We start from the raw sequence: 25,185 nt of genomic DNA, 5'->3' as shown, positions 1-25,185 counted from the left end.
GTGTAAGACTTTAAATCATCAAACTGTAAATTATAAATTTTAAATTGTTATTGATCCCTTTACCCTTAGTCCTAAAGCGTATATTTATTTTCTTACTGTTCTTATATTTATTGTTTGTTTACTTGCACTGTTGTAACTGGAGCCTCGTCGTCTTGTCTTTCTATATACTGGACTGTATGTAGCGGAGATGACAATAAAGTTTACTTTGACTTCAGCAGCGAGCAGGCGCACCGAGGGCTCTCGCGCTCACTTTTCGCGTATAGAATTTCAAAAAAAAAACATCGGTGCAAATTAAAAGTCTGTATCATAATGTCTGGTGTTTTCGTGTTTGTTGTTTTGTTTTTATTTTCTTTAATTTTGCGAGTTATTAGATGCTGCTCCAGCCATCCAGAGAATCCCCCGCCCTCTCCTCTCTGTGCCGCAAGCAGCAGGCGCACCTCGCAAACGGAGGGCGCCCTTACTCCCAGCAAATGGGTGATAGAAAAGCGATCGGTGCCTGTACCATTCCCAATATGCGCTGGCTGACATCGGGGCAGCATGAGTACGAACATTTTTTTTTTTTTTTGCCGATGCCCGTGATGCCGCCCCCACCAAGATGTCGCCCGTATCAAAAACCGCTACTGGCTGATGTGGTGCTTTTCGCTCCTCTGTCGCCCCGGTCAAGGTCTCGCCCCGGAAGTGGTATTGATGTTGGCGGAACAGAAGCTAAGCTAACAGGCTAACGGAGCAAACATCGGAAGATGAGAGCGTAAAAGATGGCTGTCGGTTTCAGCCTGACGGTGAGTCCTTTCCTTCCGTCCGTGTGATCGGTTCTGTCTCCTGGGCAATGGGTCCCGATTTATTTATTGATCTTGGAGCACTACGCGCTAAACAAACCATACTGCGCCTGCTCAGTGTGTGAGCTAAACTAACATTAGCTTTCTCTCACACACAAACACCAACATGTTTATGTTTGCTGAGCAGTTTGAACTTGAGCTTTAATCGGCTCTGTGTGGATCCACCATAACACCGTGAAGCTCCCAGTAGGTCCCGTGCTGCTGCTGGAACTCTGCGGTCCCTGAGTTAGCACAGCGCTGGAGCCCCGGCTCGCCGTAACGTCGACGACTTAGTCGGTCACAGTGGTCACACCGTTCCTGGAGAAGCACCGAAATGTAACCTGAATGCTGAGCTTGGTTATTTAGCCTTTTCACTTACTTGCTTTAACACACTGTTTTATTTTCACATCTAGCTGTAAATGGTTTAGTTTGGATACTTTATTAGGTAAATCTTGCTAGAGGGACCCTAACCAGCCCTCTGTTTATCAGCAACGATTCGTCTGCCAGCTGTGACTCCAGCTGTTCAGTGATCACCTGTTTCATCATAAGCTGGCTGTCAAGTTTAAGCCTTTATGCTCAGATTTTATAAGATGATATATATCTCTGATTGATCAATAGGACATAAGCTGGGTGTGAAGAACATCAGAGTTTAAACCTTCATTCAGATTAAAGAATGTATCAGCAGCTGAAGGTGGAGTTACCATATTGATAATTTTATTGATCTCAATCAGTAAGGGTCTCATTGCTCTCTGTGTGTTTCAGACGACGGCGATGCGGCGTCTCGCTGAGGAAGATGTCTGTCTTCTGGAGGTCAAATGTTTGAGGACAAACAGAGGGATGGACAGGCAGCCGCAGACAGGACATCCCACTGACACACAAGAAGAGGATGGCATACCTGTCTCAGGTGATGTCATTATATCTAATGGTGTTTAAAAGGAAGGATGAATTCACCAGGGTTGATCTGATTGGCTGGTTCAGTCTGTGTGCAGGCCGCATTTGATCTGCACAGGGGAGGGTTACAGGGAGTTACCCTCCCTCCATGCTGTGTAAAGATCAGCTAAAGGAGGCAGAGCTAGCGTTTGTTCACACCCGGACTTTCCTGTTCAGGTGGGCGGATGATGGGAGAGAGAGCGGTCACCGTCGAGACTAGCGATGATGAACTGGGACGACTGGATACTGACCTGGACAGGAAGTCCAAACAGCTGAATCTGACATCCAGCAACGTGCGCGCCATCCTGCACGTGAGCAGCACGCCACCACACACACACACACACACACTTTAACGCACACTAACACATACACTCAGACATGTGTGTGTTTCAGGAGGTGATCACTGATGAGCGTGTGGTTGCCATGATGAAAGCGGCAATCAGAGACACTCAGGACCTCCCCATGTTTGTGAGTTTGTTCACCTGTTGGTGTCTACCTGTATCTGTCAGGTATTTGTTGCTTTTTTCTGTATGTATGTAAAATACATATCTTTCTGCCTGTCTCTCATCAGGAGCCAAAGATCTGGACTCGGTCCAGACTCAAACAGAGCCTTCAGGTGAGTTCAGCATCCCACAATCTTCTCTGACAGTTTACCTGTGAGCCTGACCTGTGTGTCTGCTTTCAGCCTGTGAACCGGGGTCTGTCTGCAGTGAACAAGGTAAACTCATCAACCTGTGTTGAAATGTTTTAAGTTGGATTTGAAATGTTGTTAGTTTCAGTGACGCTTTAACCTTGTACCTGTCTGTCCCGCAGGCCCCTCAGTTTATTGACATTGAACTTGAGGATAATGAAGATTCATCTGATGAAGAGTATTGTCCTGATGAAGAAGAGGAGGAAGATACAACTGAGGAGGTGAGTCTTTAACCTTTCACCTTGCTGCTGTCCTCAGGAAACTGACCTCACTGTGCAGTCATGATGTCACACATGTGAGATCCAGGTTATCAGTAAGAGACACTAATCCAAACTCTGAGAACCAGAAACAGGATGAAGAGCACCTGTGCAGTCTCACCTGCAGCAGGTGACTCTGACACTCTGTGAGGCCTCATTTCTCGCTCAAACATGATGCCACACACAAACACACACACACTCACTCGGAGTGTCAGAACTTGCATAAATGAAGATTTCAGGACTTCCATCTGTACAAACCTTTTCATCTTGACAGACATTCCTCAGTGATGCTGACAGCTTGGCTTCACCTCCCAGAATGCACCTGGACTCCCAGAACAAGTCTCCAACACACCTGAGGATGGACAGCTCCCTGCAGGTTTGCTGATGTCTGACCACCACAAAGTGGTATAGTGACCTCTGACCCTGCAAGCTGCTCTGACCTCTGGCTTATTGCTTAGAGATATGAAGGAAACCTGCACGACCAGATGAGTTCCACCTGTGCGCCTCAGCTCCTCCCTCCTCCTGAATCGTCCTTCCTGGAGAGACTCAAGGCTGTTGATGAGGAGTTGGACTGCAGCCCCTCCTACACCTACAGTCAGGTAACATATCTAACCAGGCAACACCAGGGAACAGCATATCAAACTGTTTTTAAACTCTTCCTGTTACTGAAGGACCTGTGTGATATCAGACTTTGTGTTCTCACCTTATTAAAAGGATGCGGGGTAAATACCTGTGATGTGTCCCGTCTGGTTTGATCTTGCACCTGTGTGTGTGTTTCAGTCTCTGGACAGGAAATCTGATGTTGATGGTGGCGTTGATAATGGCTCCAGCAGTTTGGCGCGCCGCACACGCTCCAAGCATCCTCTGGTAGACATACCTCTGGGTCAGCTGGAGGCGGAGCTTCTGCCTCCTGACATAACTGCCGACATGTACGATGAAAGCACTGCCCAGCGGGAGGAGGACCGTCATTGGGCAAAGTGGCTGCAGGGCCTAATGGCCCCCGACTTTGAAGGTTAGAAGTCATGATGGCGCTGGCTGCTCGAGGCTTCAAATTTTAAATGTGGTGGGGTGGCTGTAGCTCAGGAGGTAGAACAGGTCACCTACTGATTGGTTGGTGGTTTGATCCTTGCCTCCTCCAGTCTGCATGTCAAGTATCCTAACCCCAAGTTGCTCTCCGATGCATCCATTGTAGTGTGTGAATGTCGTTAGAAAGCACTCAGTTTAGACAAAGTCCTTACGAGAATGGGTGTGATTGGGTGAATGTGGCATGTTGCATAAAGAGCTTCGAGTACTCCGGGAGAGTAGAAAAGCACTATATAAGAATCAGTCCATTTACCAATTGTGAACCTGTTTTTTTTTTTTTTTTTAAAACCAATAAAAAATCAAGCTGCTGAAGCATGCTGATGGTGAACATCCAGGATTGGACAAACTTTATTGATATGTCGTAAATGAAAAACAAGCTCAGAAAAATGTTTTTGAGTTGAAAAGGAAGGTTATGGTTTTGTCTAACGGCAAACAGCTGATGTTTGTTTTCAGAAGAGGCCGAAGATGACGATGACCCCGAGTACAACTTCCCAGAGGACCTGGATGAACCCGACCTGGAGGACTACAGGACGGACCGGGCTGTGCAGATCACCAGTAGGTGATGTGCAGTTAGGAGGAGGCGGAGCTTTAGGAGTGTCAGAATCCTCACTGTGAATTCTGCGTCTTGTTTTTCAGAGAAGGAAGTAAATGAGCTGCTAGAAGAACTCTTTGAAACTGTGAGTTCTTATTTTGTTTCCGCAAATTTGACTCGATGCCGATTTACACTCACGGGATTAGTCTTTAACGTCAGTATGTGGGCGAAGCTTCAAACTTTTTCTTGTTTTCCTCTCCTCTGCAGCTCCAGGAAGAAGAAGAGGTGGTGGCTGAGGAGGAGGAGCATGAGGAAGAGGAGCCCCCGTCACAGACTGGCCCTAAGTTCAACGTGCCACAGGCTTTACGGTACTGATAGTTGCATGCCAGTGCATGATGCTCAGCTTAGAAACATACAAACACATGTTAAAAAACACAGTTTTTAAATTTTTTTTAAAAAATATCACCACAATCGCATCACCCATGGAAACATCTGGAGCTTCATGAAACCACAGAGAGAAGCAGCTGGAGTCTGATGTTTAGAACATCTGGCAGCAGCTGCTCTCTCTGGGGCGATTGTCGCTCAAGAGTTGGGAGTTCGCCTTGTAATTGGAAGGTTCCCGGTTCGAGCCCCGGCTTGGACAGTCTCTGTTGTTGTGTCCTGGGGCAAGACACTTCACCCGTTGCCTACTGGTGGTGGTCAGAGGGTCCGGTGGCGCCAGTGTCCGGCAGCCTCGCCTCTGTCAGTGCGCCCCAGGGTGGCTGTGGCTACAATGTAGCTGCCATCACCAGTGTGTGGATGTGTGTGTGACTGGGTGGATGACTGAATGTGTAAAGCGCTTTGGGGTCCTTAGGGACTAGTAAAGCGCTATATAAATACAGGCCGGAACGTAAATAAAGATAAAACAAGCCGTACGAAATGGACAAAGAGAATAGAGAACAGCAAGCGAGGGAGAGCACTTGCTATTATTCATGACGGCATTGAACAGCTATGCATCAATACCAGTGTCTTTAATTTTCCACAAATGACAGTAAAAGAAATTTCTGAGAGGGTTCCATCGATTATTGAGAATAACCCAGAGCTAAAAAAAGTTGTTGTTCACGCTGGAGCTGCTGACATCTTTCTGAAAAAATCCGAAATTTTGAAGAAGGACTTCTTGGATTTACTTCAGAACTTTAACCACAAGGTAGAACTCCACATATCTGGACTAATTCCAGCAGCGCCCTGAGATGAAGAATATAGCAGGATGAAATCGTTCAGCAGGTTTGTTAAAACTGTCTGTGCTGAAAGGTCAATTCGATATCTAAATAATTTAAAGATTTTTTGTGGAAGGAAGCACCTGTTTACAAGAAATGAACGTAACATTAATAAGAAAGATCAGAGGCTTTATCTTCTGAACTTGTTGTCTCATGTGAACTCACCGCCCTGTTCTCAAATTGAGACAAAGACGTCAGTATCAGCTGAGACACACAGTGGATGCCAACCTGCTGGATCACACAGAGACTATGACGTACTTGCACCCTTCAGCGATAAGCCCGCCAGAGACATATCAGCCGACCCAAAAACAACGGTGCCTGACGACTTTCGAAAGAAACACAGAGTTTCAGCAACTCCAAGTGAACCCCTTCAAACCCAAATAAACAGAGGGATTCGTCGGACCACACCCACCTACTAATTATAAACAATATGGCTCTCCACTCCACCTAACCGAGTCTGAAAGGTTAAAGCAGAGTGGTTAAGTCTATATTTTTAGTTGATATCACTGAAAAAGAAATTGCAGCAATTCTAAAAAAGACTAAAAATAAGGCATCTACTGATTGCGATGGTTTAGATATGGTTATAGTTAAAAAGACATTGGATTGTATAATTACTCCTCTTTGTTATATTTTCAATCTTTCATTCCGTACTGGCATATTTCTTGAGAGAATGAAAGTGGCAAAAGTGATACCTCTGTATAAAAAGGGAGATAAACATAGTTTTAATAATTATAGGCCAGTGTCACTTCTGTCACAGTTTTCTAAAATACTTGAAAAACTTTTTGTGGAAAGACTTGATAGCTTTATTGAAAAACATCAATTACTAAGTGAAGTCAATATGAATTTCGGAAGAACAGATCAACGGTATTAGCATTGATGACTACTATTGACGACATTTCATGTGCAATAGATAATAACAAATATACAATAGGGGTATTTATTGACTTAATAAAGCTTTTGATACGCTGCAACATTCTGTTTTGATTTCTAAGCTTAATACTTATGGGGTGAGAGGAATTAAACTGGTTAAGTAGTTATCTAGAATGTGCATTATTTAGGCAATTCCTCTGAAAGACATAAAGTTGAATGTGGGGTTCCTCAAGTGTCTGTTTTGGGATCAAAACTTTTTAATTTATATATAAATGATATTTGCGATGTGTCCAAAATGTTTTCGTTGTTTTGTTTTGTTTGCAGATGATACAAATTTTTATTGTGCTGGGGATAAATTGAAGGAATTGGCTGAATTAATGGTTTCTGAAATGGAAAAAGTAAAAAAAAAATGGTTTGAAGTAAACAAATTATCTTTGAACTTGGCAAAAACGAAATTTATGATTTTTGGAAATCAGGTAAAAGAGGATGAAGTAACTCTGTCCATTGATGGAGTTCCAATTGAGAGAGTTACTGAACTCCATTTTTGGGGGTAGTATTGGATGATAAATTAAAATGGAAATCTCATATTGAACATGTTAGAAAAAAGATGGTTAAAAATATATATTTTGCGTAATGTCAGAGATGTACTAGATTATAAGGCAATGCGTATTTTATATTTCTCACCAATTTTCTCCTATCTCAGTTATTGTGCTGAAGTGTGGGGGAATACATATGCAACTAATATAAATCCTCTATACTTGTTACAGAAGAAAGTGGTACGAATGGTTCATAATGTTAAATATAGAGTACATACAAATAATCTGTTTATAAAAATTGAAATTGTTGAAATTTGAAGACTTAGTGAAATTACAGACATTATTATTTATGTTCAAGACAAGAAATAATACATTACCTTTTAAGTTACAAAGTTTGTTTGTATTGTGTTCAGGAAGTGGGGATAGCAGAAGGAAGTTTGACTTTAAGCATCAGTTTGCTAGGACCACACAAAGGCAAATGTGTCCGACAGTTAAAGGTATAAGAATATGGAATTCTCTTCAAGATAATCTTAAGAGCTGTACAAATATATACACCGTTTTAAAATGTGTTACATACTTGAAAGGATAAATCAATATGAGGAACATAAAAGTAATCTGGGCTAAATGTGGAAGGAAAATTTTTCATTGCCATTTAGTGCTGTATATTGTGATTATACTGATTTGTTGTTAGTTTTGCATTGTTACATAAAGATACATGTTAGAGGGTTTTTGGGTTGTTGGCGCCCTCTTGTAAGAATAATTAGATTGCAGATAGGGGTCAGGGGCTAATAAGAATTTATTCTTCTTCCTGCTCCTTTTCACCCATGGCTGCAGTGTTATATTAATGGGCAGGAGGATTTGTATGAAGGAAATGAAACACTGTTGAACCATGTGTGAAATAAATAAATGAAATGAAAAGAAATGATATCTGATACCGACCAGACGCCGTTATCAGATTGCATCATTCCTACCAAAATGTGTACAGTCACTCTCATTCATATACTGAAAGTAAAACACCAGTTATTATAAGCAATAGATCCTTACACACTAAAAGTACTTATAATCAAACAGTACAGAATCTGAATATAATACTGTGCTAAAATAATCTCTCAATCACTGAAAGAAATATTAAAACAGCTGCACTAAATATTAGATCCCTACACTGCAAAAACCCACCTCCTTAATGCTACATAAATACACTTATTTTTGGTGAAGATTTGCTTAAAACAAGTGAAATTATCTGCCAGTGGAGTAAGTGTTTTTTTTAATCAAGATTTCTTGAAATAAGAACAATATCTAGATTTAAATAAAGCTAAAAATAAGTCTTTTACACTTAGAACACTTGAAACTTAAAATAAGCTTTAACCACTTGTTCTAAGATAAATATATTATCTTATTCTAAGGAACAAATCACGGCAAATAATCTAAAAATTAGTACATTAAATCATTTTAAAGATACACTGCAAAAAGTACCCATCTTAAAATAAGTTTAAAAAAAATAGATTGTAGTCTAAATCTTCTTAAATTTAGTGAAATAATCTGCCAGTGCAGTAAGATAATTACACTTGATAAGAATTCTCAAAATAAGAAAAATAAAACCAAATGAAAGCAGGCAAAGTATACTGTGTACATGACCTTTATTGGAAACAAACCCTCCAAACAGTAACAAATATTTCAGTCAATCATAGTACACAAAAAGTTAAAGACACATAAGTGTAACATTGTTATTTTGTGTTCCTTTTCGAACTGCTAAACCAGTTAGCTACTCAACATAAAAAATGTAATAAAAAGAGCATTTGCAATTTTAAACAGAATTTGCAGAACAGATGTGTTTAAATAAAAAAGTACTTTGTATTACATTAATAAGAATTTTTTTAAAAAAAGAATTCAAGTGTAAATTGCAACTTCAAAGCTATCAGGTCCAAACCTTACAACACAGACCTAAGTTATATCTTGCTCAAACAGCTCTACGTTTCAATAAACATTTCTACAGCCTGCCATGACTTTTTTGTATGAGCCTGTGGTGTCTTGCTCATGGATTTTTAACACTTCAGTCTGCGTTGCCACACATTTAGGATAGGTAAGATGCAGGGTGTAGTAGTATGCCATAAGATACAGCAAACCTTCTCCAAGGTCATCTGTGGCAAATGTGGTGATGGGAGTGGTTCCAACTGCAATAAGACAACGGGACCCTTCAAAGAGCAGAACAGGGCTGACGCTGGATCTTCTGTTGGCTATATTCTTCCTATAGCTGCAGAAAAGGCTAACATTGTTATCTTTTTACAAAAAAACAGCTAAACATGAGAGGTTTTTGGACAAAGTTTGTGTTCTCCATTCTTTAAGCACCGGTTTGAGCACCGTTCAAGCACCAGCATCGTTTCAAAAGTACCGGTTTGGCACCAGTATTGGATAAACCCTAAACGATACCCATCCCTACTCATAAGTAACTGATCCTATTATGGCTCTCTACTTGTTTGTTTTTAATTTTTCATATAAATTATTGTCTTGATTATTGTTTTATCGTAAATGCTTTCTTGTAAATGTTTTCTTGTATTTTTAACTTTAAGTGATTTATGTTCTATTTTCATCATTATCATCATTGTTTATTTATATAGCACTTTAAAAACACACAAGGCTGACCAAAGTGCTGAACAATAGAAACATAATAGATACCATAAGAATAATAAATACGATAAAATAATAAACATAGCGAAAACAATAAAATACACGTCAGTCAACCACTGAGTCAAAAGCCAGTGAATAAAAATGCGTTTTCAATCTGGATTTAAAAACCAGCACTGATGTCGATTGCCTAATGTGAAGAGGAAGATTATTCCAAAGCTTAGGAGCCACGATAGAGAACGCTCGGTCTCCTCTCAGTTTCAGCCGTGATTTGGGGACTGAGAGCAACAGCTGCTCAGCTGACCGGAGCGAACGAGTGGGGACATAGGGCTTCAGCAAACCAGACAGATACGCAGGTGCCAGACCATTTAAACATTTAAATTTTATTTTATGTGTTTTATTTTAATCATGTAAAGCACCTTGAATTGCCTTGTGCTGAAAGTGTACTATACAAATAAAGTTGCCTTGCCTTGCCTAATCACGAGCCGAGGTGTGAAAACGGGTGTGGGTCCCAATCAGCCAGGGTTTCAGGTGAGCTCATTGTGAAACCCGACCCCACCCTATCATGTGATTTCCTGAGGTCAGATGGCCCAGGGTGTGAGTGGGCGTTAAGGCGTCTGGGGAGGGAACTCAAAACTGGATTATAGATGGCAGACAGTTGGTGTCGTAAACCACCGCCTCTGTTCAAAGATGGTCGCTCACAGGGGACATAAATGGCTTCTTTCAAATCCTCTTTCAAACCATCTGTCCTCTCTGTCCAAAATGTGAACGTTGGCATCCTCAAAAGAGTGACCTTTGACCTTTAGATGCAGGTGGACTGCTGAGTCTTGTCCAGTGGAGGTGGCTCTTCTATGTTGCGCCATGCGCTGGTGAAGTGGCTGTTTGGTCTCTCCGATGTAGGTAGAAGATCATCAGGGGGTCCTTTTGTCCCTCTTTGGGCGGAAACTCCCACTGGGTTTAAATCTGGGACTCTCCACTATTTGACCCTTAGAACTGAAGAAGCTTGTTGGATGAGAGGTGAAACGTCTTCAAGCAACTTAAAGAAGTCCAGACGCTTTTCTTTCCAAGCTTCTTAGACTACAATGACCTGGATTACTGAGAACCTTCACAGACTTTATGCCCTGTGCTTATCTTCAAAGTCATGCTGCTCTATTGTATGTTAATTGCCCCTTGGGGATAAAGGAAGTTTTTCTGATTCTGACTCTGATCTGATTCTGTATCATTGATGTCAAGATTATATGATGTAAAGGTGGTTTCATCATAGTTGCTGTGATCTGAACATGTATGAAGAGACTTCAAGGCGTGAGGTGAACACCTGTGTGCGCGCGCACACACACACACACACACACACACACACACACACACACACACACACACACACAGTGGCGCACGGTGCTGCCTCCCGTTGGGACGGCACAGCAGAGAAGTGCTGTGGCTGTTTGGGTCGGGAGGAAGACAAGTGTCCTCTGCTGCTGCTTCTTCACACAGATCTTGTGAAAAAGAGTCACGCTGAGAGGAAACAATTTGTCTATGATGCTCCACCTACTTACACGTGAAATACTCGGTGGCCAAGTATCAGACTGCAGAACATGTGATACACGCTCGCTTACAGTGTCTCTATTTGCTGCCCGTAGCTTTGAGGCACCGTTAGCCAACATGCTAACAGAGCGGCGGCAGACGGTCAGAAAGCAGTACGAAGCTCAGCAGCAGCGGAGAGCCTTGCAGGACACGACCAATCACCTCTCCTCAACTCTGAATGACACGCCCACCCATCCTCACAATACCATTGCTTCTGTCTTAGTGCTGCCACGTCGCATTGGCCCCTCCCTCCAACTGGACCACACCCAGAAACTGCAGCTACAGCAGCAGCTGCAGCAGGTATGGAAGGTTACCTGTCTCACCCACTTATTCTCCAGGTGTGTTTGCCTGATATCATGTGACCCTTTCTCTCCTAGCATGTGCAACTGCTGACGCAGGTTCACCTGCTGAGTCGCCACATTGCTGCCCTGAATCATGAAGCCTCCATCACCAAACGCTACCTGGTCAGTAAACTTATTACTTGTTATTAATCTCTGTCTCTATTCCACGGCATGTCTTTATCCTGTCTTCCTTCTCTCACCCCCAATCGGTCACAGTAAATGGTCCCGCCCCTCTCTGAGCCTGGTTCTGCCGGAGGCTTCTTTCTGTTAAAGGGGAGTTTTTCCTTCCCACTGTCGCCAAAGTTCTTGCTCATAGGGGGCCATATGTTGGGTTTTTTTCTCTATTATTGTATGGTCTATCTTACAGTTGAGGCTGGGTGTCATTACTGATTTCTACTGATTTTCTATTCGATTCAGACTCAGTCTGAAATATTATAACTCTGATCATTTATCAGCACATATCCATATTTTGTATCTATAAAACAAAGCTGACACTGTGAGACTTCATCAGAGGTGTGACCATCACAGCAGACGTCTTTGTGTCTGAAGCAGGTTTTCCTGTCCTGGCTTTTTATAGCAGAGAACCTTAAAAATATTCTGCAGTCGATCAAAAACTGAAGAAAACCATGAATCAACATGTGAACATGACCTGATGCTGCTGGAGTGAAGCAGAGTCACAGAGGTTTGATTACAGACACAGCTGAGCAATCATTGAAGTCTAAATGTCTTCAGTTTAAACAGCAGAAATGAGGCTTTGCTGTCAGAGGACGACAGCACCGAACACAGCAGCAGAGCGTGATCAGCAGAGAATAATGCAGAAAACAGAGATTTGATGGTAAACTGGTCTCTGAGTGGACTGAGGGAGAGAGAGCTGTGCAGGAAGTAAAACAGCCAAAGTCAGAGAGAATTCATGACGACGTTTCTCAAACGTGAAGTTTGAGCTTCTTTCTGGTTCAGTCAGTTTTGGTCAGAGAGACGAAACCTGCAGAATCTGAGTGTTTCAGCCCCGACGGCTCGTCTGTGGACGATCCACGCTGTGGACGATCCACGCTCTGTGTTTCTGCTCTCATCTCCTGGTTGAGCTGATTCTGGAGTTTCTGATAAAATACATTTATATTTAAATCCAGGATTTAATGAATCGAGATCACTTTATTCAGACTGAAATCGATTTAAATCAGGAAATTCATTATTTTTTTAAACCCAGCCCTTACAGTTTAAAGCACCTTGAGGCGACTTGTTGCTGTGTGAATAAGATGAAACTGAACCAGCACTAATGAGCACCTCCACTATCAGGAGGAGCTGCAGCACTTCGCCCGCCATCAGGAGCAAGGCTGCGCCTTCAGCTGTTTCAGGGCATGTAACCTGCAGGGTGCACTGGACCTCCTGCACGAGGTGGAGCAGAGGGACGAGCCTCCACCTGCTCCTCCCACTCGAGCCTCCAGACGCTGGCTCCCCCAGATGACCGCTGCAACCAACAGTAAGGGCAAGCTACCTGTCAGCCATGTTTGATGCACCAAACAGATTCAGGTTCAGATTCTTGTTCTGGTTCTGTTTAGGTCTTGCCTTCCCTCTGCTGGCTGCCGACACCGCCTGGCTGTTCGCCACACGACCCGTGTTCCTATACCCAGAACTACTTCCTGTCTGCAGCCTAGACCCCGCCCTCCACAGCAGGAACCTGAGAACATTATACACGCCAGGAGAGGATTGGTAAAACACACACACTTCCTACATTTTATTTTTTCACATGCACTTTGTGTAAATTTATGGTTTCTGTTCTTCATTGAACTCAGTAAAAACATATTTCCCATCATGCCTCTGTGCAGTCTCATCGTTCTCGGCCTGAAACACTTCGAGGGAGCATTTCAGTCCGACGAGCTTATCAGTTCATACCTGCTCTGTAAGAGTCGATGGAACTTCAGGAAGCACGTCAGAGAGATGAGCAGCCCAAGAGCACCTGACAATGTCATCAAGGTGACATCAGAGTGACCTCACTATGCACCGTGTGACATCATTAGCAAACGTTACATTTCAAATGAATGACTCGGGGCCCAACTTTGTGGTTGTTTTCAGACATTTGTGACGAAGGGCGTCGTCCCGCCGCTGCCCCTCGCCTGCAGCAGAGTCCAGCAGGAGGACCAGCGCCCCCCGGTGGACAGAGATGGTGAAAACATGCCAAACTGGCTGAAGGTTTGAATAGCTAATCCCGATCGTGATCCAGATCCACACCTATAATAGAATATAATAGAATTCCCCTTTATTGTGTGGCTCTGTCTACATCCATTCAGACCCAGGTACAAATCTGCTGGGAGCAAAAGTTGCCGGTTTAGTTTTTGAAAGGACCAGTTTGAACCTGCTAGCCAATTCCAATCTAAAGTTTTTCTTTAAGCGTGACCTGTTGATTCAGATTTTGTGTCTCAGAACTTTGTGTAGTTTCATGCGCTGCTATACGAGTATTGCTCAAACATCATAATCTGAGGCACAGATTGTTATTCGATTATTCTCGTCTGCAGAACAGTCGCCCAAGCATCCAGAAGACCTGCTCAGATGCCCGTTACCCCTCCTGGCTTCCTCCAGGCTGCACTCTCAGGCTCCACCCCAATTATATCAACAGGTACCGCCCCCGGCCCCGCCCCCACAGGCGCGTCTTCGCACTGGCTCATAATGAATCTCTGCTGCCACTCGCCAAAGCACAGGAAGATCCGCCGGTGGAGCCACACGGAGAGAAACAGGTGGACATGCGCTTTTTACCTGTTTCAGGTGTCACGTTATTTTCTGCCCCCACTGCTGTGTCAGGAGCCCACAATACACCACAAACCGTGTCTGCACTGGAGAGCCCCACCCCCTCGACACTTCTACTGCCCATTCCCTCTCTCACAAGTCCTAACACTACAAACACACTGAAGCCGGGCTGCCTCCTCCTCCAGATGGTGTGGACTCCCCCAGCTCCTCCCACCTCCCCCCAAAATGTTTTGGAGCATCACATCCACGGGCCAATCAGTGGGCAGCAGGAAGAGGTCTTTTCTAAGCAGGAAAAGCTAAAGCAGGAAGAGGAGGAGAGCATGGTCTTGGTGTCAACACTCAGCCTGACGTCATGTACAGGAGAGGTGGGAGAAGAGGAGAGGCGGGAGGAGCAGAGACAGGAACAGGAGGAAAAGGAAATTGTTGTTGGTGTCAGTTTGAATGGAGGAGAAAACAATGGTCAGGAGCAGGAGCAGTGGGGACGGGGAGGAGAGGGGGGGGAAGGAGGTGAAGCAGGTGAGAATGAGCAGGGTGGAGAGGAAGAGGAAGGGAGACAGAGGGAGGAGAGGAGTGGAGCGAGAGACAACGGTGGAGAGAAGGATAAGGACGAAGATCAGGACCGGCATGGAGATGATGATGATGATGAGGACTTTGATGACCTCACACAGGATGAAGATGAGGAAGAAGTGATGTCATCAGCATCAGAGGAGTCTGTTCTGTCGGTTCCAGAGTTACAGGTAGATAGAAAGTCTACCTTAAAAGTTTCCACCTTTTGTGATTTAGTGGTGTTGTTTATGCTCATTAATGGCTGCGTACCGCAGGCCTTCATGTTGGCAGTAATTAAACCACTGCTCACGCTAAATCACAGCAACAGTCACCTTAAGGCGCTTATTATTGTAAGGTAGACCCTACAATCGTACTTGTTGTTAATCTCTGTCTGTCTTTATCCTGTCTTCCTTCTCTCACCCCAACCAGTCACAGCAGATGGCCCCGCCCCTCCCTGAGCCTGGTTCTGAGAGGTTTCTTCCTGTTAAAAGGGAGTTTTTCCTTCACACTGTTGCCAAAGTGCTGCTCACAGGGGGTCATATGATTGTTGGGTTTTCTCTGTATGCATTATTGTAGGGTCTACCTTACAATATAAAGCGCCTTGAGGCAACTGTTGTTGTGATTTGGTGATGTTTAAATAAAAGTGAAACGGGTTTTATTGCCGGCCTCCTCATTGGTCAGAAGTTGCCTCTGATCATGTATTTTTACTCCGACACAGAGAGAAAAGTTCAGGTTTGAGGAAACAAAGACTAAAGATTTTCTCGTGTTCTTGTGTCTGAGGCAGAAACTGAAGCTGAATAGAAAACATTTTTTAAATGTCTTTCCTTTTAGTAGAAGCTCATCAGCACAAACAGCTGCTGAAATGATAGACAGAGACTTTATTGATCCTAAAATGGACATTTGTGTTACAGCCAGTGTTGGGCAAGTTACTTTGAAAAAGTAATTACTTATAGTTACTAGTTACTTCTTCAAAAAAGTAACTGAGTTACCATATTCTAAAAGTAATTAATTACTTGAAAAGTAACTATTGCGTTACTTTAAAAAACATTTAACCCTCTGGGGTCCAGGGTATAATTGACCATTTTTAACTACTTTTGATTTTCCCTCCACATTTCACCTTTAAAAACGATTTACTTTGCCTTGTTTAGTATCATCCTTTTCAGCACAACCTCACGTGTCTGAATTTACAGTCATGTTTTCATTTTGACATACTGTATTAACAGAATTGATCTAAAATCAGACAAAAAACATAAAATCAGAGTAGAAAAAATGATATTTTCACTGTAACAACCACAAACATGTTTAATGAATCATATTTCATAACTTTAAATGCAAATATAAACTGCCAATTTTAAAATCCTATGCACAAGTTTTGCAAACAAGTCATTTGCATCCATTTACCTTTTACCTTGATTTTTTAAATAACCATTTCAAACTATTTAGAGAACAATCAGCTGTTCTTCAATAAGATGCCACAAATTATTTGTGCCAAATATTTCTGTCCACTATAAAGGAAACATCACAGCTTGATACCTGCAGGTCTGACAGCAGCAGGTGTGTCACTGCTGTTTCTACCTGGAGACAGCAGTCGCCTCATTGTTCCGACACACAACACAAAACTATCCACAACACTACACACTAACTACACAAGACAACACATTAACTACACACTCCAAACACGCTAAACGTCACAAATCTCTCACATCTCAAAACTCGCTCTCTCTCTTTTTCTGCTGTCTCTCTCTCTTGCTCTCTCGCCGTCACTCCTAAAACTTTCCCTGTTTTTTTTTTTTTGTTTGTTTGTTTGTTTGTTTTTTGCTCATAAGCAGAGAGTGCTCGCTGCGCTGTCCTTAGACAGTAAACGTGACGAAACTATTGAGGAAAAACACGCGTATATATTGTTTATCATGACTCTGGTTTTACAGTTTATAAACTGGTATATATCACCTTGTTGCTTTGTCATCTTTAAGTGGTCATGTGATTGGCTTACCACGACTACTTTATTCTTCCTCAGTCAAACAGCAGCACTCATGCGATTGTTTTGCCCCCTGAGCTCCAGGTGTTGTGCCAGAAAGTCATCGTCGGGCAGAAAGTGATTGCCGTCCACGGGAGCGCAGCTGCTTAAAGGTGTAGCGCCCAGATTACTTACAGCTACTTCCTGCAGCTGATATAAGCTGCTGTAAGCTGAACACAGCTTCAACCGTCTGTTTGTTGAAAAATAGTAACGGACCGCATTTTCTTGTTAGTAACTGTAACGGCATTGTAACGATAGGAATAGCAATTAGTTAGATTACTCATCACTGAAAAAAGTAACGCCGTTACTTGTAACGCCGTTACTTGTAACGCCGTTACTTGTAACGCCGTTATAACCATCACTGGTTACAGCAGCATGATCAAGTTTAAGTAAGAGTAGGATGATGCTCAGGGGGTTTGAGAATGGTGTTTCTGAGAAAAACATCACCAAACCCTTAGCTGGGTTTGAATCCAGAGGACACAGTCAGAAGAAACATGAATGTTAATGAAGATCAGTTTGGTTTTTAAAGTAAACCAAAACAAACTGAAGGACAGACGTTTTCAGGGAGACGTTTGTGAATGATTCACTGATTTAGATATCGGTAACTCTCGGCAGTGAAATCTGTTTTCACGAGGAGGCGTTTGGATTTGTTTAAAAGTATTAAAAGCACGGCTGAAAAGAAAAGTTATGCTGATGAGGTGCCGAGGGTTTGGATAACCTCTGACCTTTGACCTTTAGGAGACAATGAAGCAGCTGACGTGGCTTGCGGCGGAGCAGCGGCTCTGTACAGATGGCGACTCAGAGGAGGAGCACTCTCCCACCTCTCCAGGGTCGCAGGAGGAGGAAGAGGAAGAGGAGGAGGGGCCAAAAGGAGAGGACTCAGGGGAGGGGCGGAGCAAAAAAGCAGGTTTAGACGAGGAGACGCCGTCCAGAGAGCGGACGCCCGGAGGAGTAGGGGGGCGATGTCCCGGACGAGGACGAGGTGGGTCTGCGTCTGAACACCGTTTAAAACACTCGCCATCTGTGACTGAATACTTCCTGTTTCTTATTTTCTGTCATCTCTGCAGGCCGAAGCCAACCTCATCGTGGCCTCAGGAGGAGCCGTCAGGAGCGCCACAGCAAAGATGGCGCCAAACTGCTGCTGCTGTATGACGAAAACATCCTGGACAACGACCCGCACAGAGAGAGCAAAGACATGGCGTTCGCACAGAGTTACCTCAGCAGGGTGAGCAATGGACGTTAAATCGTCCCGCTGTTTGCTGAGCTCCCGTCTTTGCACACGTGGTCTCTCCAGACGCTGACATCATCGCCTCCGAACCTCCTTTCAGTTTCCTGCGTTTCTTGTGATAAATGAGAAAACGTTCGTGGCTGCTCCTCCAGCAGGATTGGTCAGATTTTAGTGAATGATCACTTGATAGGTCTCCACCCACCCCTCCACCATGTGGGAGGTAGAGCAGGTCAACTACTGATTGGAACGCTGGTGGATCGCTGGCTCCTCCAGTCTGCATGCCAAATATCCTTGTGCAAGATATTGATGTTCTCCGATGCGTCTATCGGAGTGTGAATGTCGTTAGAAAAGCACTCAGTTTAGAGTCAGTGCCTATCAGAATGCGTGTTGTTGGGTGAATGTGTTGTATAGAGCGCTTTGAGTACTCCGGGAGAGTAGAAAAGCGCTATATAAGAATAAGTCAATTTACCACACACTGTGCTCGTGGTCATGTTTGTGGTTTCACCTGTGAATCATCACCTGGATGAGAACGTCATTGACGTTCAGCTGCTTTTGCTTCGGCACATAAACGGTGCAACGTGTCCGGTCTTCCCTTCGGGCTCTTTGGTTCGTGTTTGCATGGATTATTGTTAGCATTGTAATCTCTGAGGATCACAAACAACAGCATCGTCAATGACTCCCGCATCGCGTCTCCCGGGATTTGTGTCTAGCTTTTGTTGTTCTGCGTGTTAGAAGGAGCTAGGAGGAGTGACCACAGCAGCACGACGTCTGTGGGTGAATGAGAGGGAAAGATTGATGGGGTAATGTAAGTGGAATCTGTAGTGCCGCCACACGGACACTGGAGGGCAGTAAAAGTAAGATAAGATAACCTTTATTAGTCCCACACGTAGCAAAAAGTGGACAGTGCAAACTTCAACTGTGAGAGACAGAATGTGAAAAAAAAATCCATGAATTCACATGGTAGGATTTGTAAAGAATTTATTCGTAAATCAGGGTGGAAAATAAGTATTTGGTCACCTCAAACAAGGAAAATCCCTGGCTCTCACAGACCTGTAACGTCTTCTGTAAGAAGCTTTTCTGTCCCCCACTCGTTACCTGTATGAATGGCACCTGTTTGACCTCATCATCTGTATAAAAGACACCTGTCCACAGCCTCAACCAGTCAGACTCCAAACTCCGCCATGGCCAAGACCAAAGAGCTTTCGAAGGACACCAGGAAAAGAATTGTAGACCTGCACCAGACTGGGAAGAGTGAATCTACAATAGGCAAGCAGCTTGGTGTGAAAAAATCAACTGTGGGAGCAATCATCAGAAAATGGAAGACATACAAGACCACTGATAATCTCCCTCGATCTGGGGCTCCACGCAAGATCTCATCCCGTGGGGTCAAAATGATCATGAGAACGGTGAGCAAAGATCCCAGAACCACACGGGGGGACCTGGTGAATGACCTGCAGAGAGCTGGGACCAAAGTAACAAAGGTCACCATCAGTAACACACTACAACGGCAGGGAATCAAATCCCGCAGTGCCAGACGTGTTCCGCTGCTGAAGCCAGTGCATGTCCAGGCCCGTCTGAAGTTTGCCAGAGAGCACATGGATGATACAGCAGAGGATTGGGAGAATGTCATGTGGTCAGATGAAACCAAAGTAGAACTTTTTGATATAAACTCAACTCGTCGTGTTTGGAGGAAGAAGAATACTGAGTTGCATCCCAAGAACACCATACCTACTGTGAAGCATGGGGGTGGAAACATCATGCTATGGGGCTGTTTTTCTGCCAAGGGGACAGGACGACTGATCCTTGTTAAGGACAGAATGAATGGGGCCAAGTATCGTGAGATTTTGAGCCAAAACCTCCTTCCATCAGTGAGAACTTTGAAGATGAAACGAGGCTGGGTCTTCCAACATGACAATGATCCAAAACACACCGCCCGGGCAACAAAGGAGTGGCTCCGTAAGAAGCATTTGAAAGTCCTGGAGTGGCCTAGCCAGTCTCCAGACCTCAACCCCATAGAAAATCTGTGGCGGGAGTTGAAAGTCCGTGTTGCTCGGCGACAGCCCCAAAACATCACTGCTCTTGAGAAGATCTGCATGGAGGAATGGGCCAAAATACCAGCTACTGTGTGTGCAAACCTGGTAAAGACCTATAGTAAACGTTTGACCTCTGTTATTGCCAACAAAGGTTATGTTACAAAGTATTGAGTTGTATTTTTGTTATTGACCAAATACTTATTTTCCACCCTGATTTACGAATAAATTCTTTACAAATCCTACCATGTGAATTCATGGATTTTTTTTTCACATTCTGTCTCTCACAGTTGAAGTGTACCTCTGGTGCAAATTACTGACCTCTGTCATCATTTTAAGTGGGGGAACTTGCACAATCGGTGGCTGACTAAATACTTTTTTGCCCCACTGTAGGTGGTGGAGTTGGTATTTCCTTTAATCGCTTGGATGGCGTAAAAAGAAAAGAAGTGACATTTGATTTTACAGGTGTGGCGTGGCGCTCGTTCAAGTTCGTACAGTCTGTACGAGGGGGCCGGTCTTCACTTTGTTTGTTTTTATGGCAACAGTATTCACCGTCTCTCCTTAGAACATGTGGGCCCATGATGTTCCTCCTGTGTGTCAACAGGTGCGTGAGGCACTGCATGATGTACCTGAGCAGGTGGAGGAGTTTGTGTCTCTGCTGAGTGAGTTTGAGCAGGTGGGAGATGGACAGGAAGTGATGCAGCTGTTCAGGAAACTGCGCTGTATCCTGGGAAACCGGACAGACCTCCTCCAAGACTTCGCCGCTTTCCTGCATCCTGACCAGGCGCTGCTGTGTGGACTGGTGAGCAGCTCGTGTGGTTTTTATCATTGGAGTTAAACTCGCTGGTTTTCCTGTTGATGACAGCCCAAGGTGTTCTGTATCAACTCCACGCTTCGTACTGATGTCCACAATTCCTTTTTTATTTCCGCTCACAATCATGGAGCACCGTGAAAACTAGAAGCAAGTAAAATAATACCATTGGCACATACAACATCCGTTTCAGACACTTATGTCTTTTAACAAAGTGCACAAGTGCTTAACAATTTAACAAGCATAATTTTACCGTGTACGCTTTGTAAACCAGCAGTAGAAAAGTTGAAGAGCCCTAAAAGTCCGTCTTGTCTCTGCCGCTCACAACTTGTTGTTCCTGTGACTCCAGAGGAGGTGACTACTCCACAATCATGTTCACAGAAACTTTCTTTTGTAAGAAAAAATGTATCACTGGACTCAAAGGTGATCCTTTTCCACTGTAAGTGTACACAAACATGAATACTAAATAAAGCAAAACAATATAACGATCTCAGGCGCTGGCTTCTGGTGTTGTCATGGCAACCCACACAATTGCATTTCAGCATCAGCTACATGTTCATTAAGTTTCCTCATAAAGGCTCCAAGTGATGAATTCAAAATGTGTTTTTACAAATCTCTAATCCCTAAAGCTCCGACTGAAGTTAAAGTCAGCCTCAGCCAATCACAGAGCCCCTCATGTGAGGACCTGTTAGGAGGCTGAAGAGTTTCCTAATGAGAGGAGAGAACAGCTGAAGGATGACACTCCTTTTATCTCCATGTTCACAAAGGGCAGATTTTCTTTAGAGAATCATTGATCACAGGGCTTAAATCTGGGACTCTCCACATTTGACTCTTAGCACTGAAGAAGCTTCTCGGATGAGAGGTGAAACGTCTTCAAGCAACTTAAAGAAGTCCAGACGCTTTTCTTTCCAAGCTCCTTAGACAAGAATCATCGATCGTTTTCTTATTTTAAGGTGCGCTGATTGATTTAGCTCATACAGCAAAGCATTCCACCTTAAGAGTTGCCGTAGCTGCCAGCAGGACGGTGAATGTCTCTAGAGGCTGACGCAACTGCTTCCTCTGTACAGGCCGCCATGCTCAGACTGCGCCCATCTGTTCAGGCGAGCTGGGGCATGAGTGCATGCACTCAGTCTGCCATGATCGTGCAGTTACAGATGGCGTTCCAGCATCAGAACAAAGCACTATGGATTCTTAAACAGGAAGTAAAAAAAACGGCATGTCAGCGGTGTGCTGCAGAACTCGAGCGGCGCCGTTTGAATAAACAAACGTCCCCGTGCCTCGTTTCATGTGCTCCGTGAAAGTATCCATATCACTGCAGCTTTTTAGCTCCGTAACAACGAGTTCACATCATGGTGATGCCTCCATCCATTCGCAGGTCACAAGAATTTAACGGTGTTTTCACTCTTCATGCTTCTGCAGTTCGACGAGCAGCAGGCGTTTGAGCGCAGCCGCCGTTTCCTTCGACAGCTGGAGATCAGCTTTGGAGACAATCCGTCGCATTACCAGAAGATCATCAAAGCTCTGCAGATAGGCCAGGACCTCAGTCCCACCAGCCTCCACGAGGTACGAGGTCTTTGAACCAGATTAACCAGACAGGTGGAACTAACCTGTGCTAATCTCAGCTGTTTCATGTTTTCAGCTCAAAGCTCAGATGTCTATGCTGCTCAAAGGCCACACCCATTTACAAGCTGAATTCTGGGTGTTTTTTGACGAGCTCCGCCCACCTCCAGCACATCCTGGACAGTTTGAAGAAACCCATTGGCCAGAAGATGGAGGCGGCGGGTTGGAAGGTGGAGAGGGCGTCAGCCAAAATTCAGGAGGCGGGGCCAGTGGCGGGTTTGAGGAGGTGACGTTGCCAGAACTAGAAGAGGAAGAGGAGGGACATAAGATCCAACCAATGACAAACCGGCGTCAAAGAAGGAAGATGGACTCTCACAGAAACTACAAGGTCTGAAGGGGGTCAGATTATTTCCTGTCTGCTCCTTTTTATCAATCTTTTAGGGGAGAGCTGTACTCCAGGTCGTTTGTAGAAAAACACAATCCACAGCGTTACAAAGTCAGAATCCACGTCTGTTTTTTTGGAAATCTGGATCCGTTATGACTCCAGATCTTTTGGAAGTCGGGATCCAGGATTGTTTGCTTATTTCTGCTGACGTCCTGCCACTATGAGCAGCTGTGTTTTCAGCCCTGTGATTGGTCAGATTTACATTGTTACTGTTTTCAACCCTGTGATTGGACAGATTTACACTATTCTTTGCAGGGCTGTGATTGGTCCGATAAAGACTGGGCCTGCCCTTGTCGTGATTCAAAGATCCAGAAACACAAGAGGAAAGGATGCACCCGCTGCCATGGCAATAAGGTATGTCTGTATGTTTCACCAGGGGTGAAACGCGTAGAAAGAATTACACCTGACTTACCTGTTCATCTCTCCTCTAGACCTCAGGGGGCGTGTCCAGGGCCATGAAGAGTCTGGACCCACTCTACTCTCAGATAAGTGCTACCCATGATGAACCAGCTAACAAAGACCTGGACCTGAAGGGGGGCGACGACAGTCCCCTGCCAGGTATGTCACACGATCCTCTGTTGGTCCTTTAGCAGACAGGTGTGTGTTTGCTTTAAATAACTTGTTTGTGTTGACAGATCGGTGTGATGCATCATGGGAAGGCTCGTTTCCACTGGCTGATACAAAAGAGGAGGAAGAGGAGGAGGAGGGCGAGGAAGAAGAGGAGGAGAGGAAAAAGGAACAGAGCCCAGCAGCGAAGAGGAGCAGGAGAGAGGAGACACTGCAACCGCTACCTGTGACCCTCTCCATCACCTCTACCTGCACCTCCACAATCTCTACTTCCTCCTCTGTAGCTCCGCCTGCCACTACAGCTTCCTCCACGTCTGCAGCCTTCTGCACTCCTCCTCGGTTAGCTCCTCTTCCTCCTGACCTCCCTGTCTGTGCCAAAAACATTTCTCTGACTGCGAGCGGGGAGAAAGTGATCCTGTGGACAAGGTACTTTCTTTCACCTCGACGAAGGAAAGGTGATTAGGAAAAGGAGTTAGGAGGCACCTATGGAAGGCCTGACTGTTTGTTTATTTTTCAGAGAAGCAGACCGGGTCATCTTGAAGACATGTCAGCAAGAAGGAGCCAATCAGAACACATTTCAGGCCATTTCTAGCCTGCTCGGCAACAAGACTCCCAGCGAGGTGATTGGCTGTTCAGTGTTCTTCCAGCATGATTGGTCGGTTTGTCAACTGCTCACTTTATTAACTTCCTGTCGTGTCTTCAGGTGTCCCGCAGGTTTCGGGATTTGATGCATTTGTTTCGGACAGCAGCACGTCAGACCAGCTCAGAGGATGAAGCCCCGCCCATTGAGACAGAAGCAGCCAATGAAACGGAAGACTGATATTAACCAGTCAGAAGATCTTATCCAATGAAAATGCGTCTTTTATTAAAAATAAAAGAAAGCAAACACTGATGTGTTTACTGTCCATAAAAAATCTGTAAATATTAACGTTCAGAAGATTTAATATTATGTTGTCTTTTGGTTTTTTAAGTCAATAAAGAAGTTTTCCATGTTTTCATGTTCTCTGGTGTTGCTGACACATCAAATGGATTATTGTAGAAAATATTTTACTGCAAAAGTGCCAAACTAAGTGGAAGATGTTACACCCGAGTTCATGTGTGATTGATCCCAAACTCCCAATCCCAAAGCCGCTGAGCCTTTCATCAGGAAGTACAGGTGTGAGCTGCACTCTGCTGTTCAACTTAGAACAGCAGAGTCTACGTTCATTCTCTTATCCTGATTATCCTAATAAGGATAAGAGAACATGTAAACATTAGCACCTGTAGGTGCAGATGTACAGCTGTCCTGTATCAATATATGCACGTATCAATAGTGGACCAACGACCCTCTTAAGGGACACTCCCAATAGGACATAAAGATGGTGGCCCTGAGGGCCAAACGGTCTGTGATCTAAGAAAACACCAGCAGATATAAACATGCTACAAAACAACAGAAACAAAAAAAATGTTTGTGGGGACACAATAACTTGAAGGACCAGATGGCTTTTAAAGCTGTACTTTGTGATGCACACCAATCAAAGATTGACGTTAACGTTACAGAGAGATTAAGACTTAATCAATAATTAATGGTACCAACTTATCCACAAACAGAACAACCTGGAGGATACGACACTCCGGTGCATATCACTTTCACAGTCAAACATCTGGACCAGTTACACTAATGTTAATGTTAGTCTGGTTACTTTGCTGCCTAATCTGGCTTTGTTGGTGATGTCGAGCAAAAAGGAGCTTAAC

At 44.1% G+C, this 25,185-nt stretch overlaps 1 protein-coding gene across 1 annotated transcript; it reads left to right on the top strand.

The window, feature by feature from the left end:
* The first annotated feature begins 602 nt into the window (after positions 1-602).
* gon4lb (gon-4 like b) lies at positions 603-24,445 on the top strand. The gene is made up of 30 exons (XM_006805609.3): positions 603-779; positions 1,578-1,719; positions 1,923-2,056; positions 2,139-2,213; positions 2,317-2,361; positions 2,431-2,463; positions 2,559-2,657; positions 2,968-3,069; positions 3,152-3,292; positions 3,474-3,705; positions 4,230-4,331; positions 4,413-4,453; positions 4,576-4,676; positions 11,227-11,470; positions 11,548-11,634; positions 12,805-12,988; positions 13,068-13,218; positions 13,335-13,482; positions 13,582-13,698; positions 14,022-14,987; positions 17,549-17,792; positions 17,878-18,035; positions 20,673-20,870; positions 22,299-22,442; positions 22,519-22,827; positions 23,140-23,238; positions 23,316-23,442; positions 23,520-23,877; positions 23,969-24,071; positions 24,155-24,445. Exons 1-30 carry the CDS (start codon positions 756-758, stop codon positions 24,269-24,271), a joined length of 5,025 nt encoding a protein of 1,674 aa, XP_006805672.2. The 5' UTR covers positions 603-755; the 3' UTR covers positions 24,272-24,445.
* Positions 24,446-25,185: the final 740 nt, after the last annotated feature.

This window comes from Neolamprologus brichardi, chromosome 11 (genome assembly GCF_056152115.1).
Source record: "Neolamprologus brichardi isolate AB-2024 chromosome 11, ASM5615211v1, whole genome shotgun sequence".
Taxonomy (NCBI): Eukaryota; Metazoa; Chordata; class Actinopteri; order Cichliformes; family Cichlidae; genus Neolamprologus; species Neolamprologus brichardi.
This window is presented reverse-complemented; position numbering and strand designations above follow the sequence as displayed.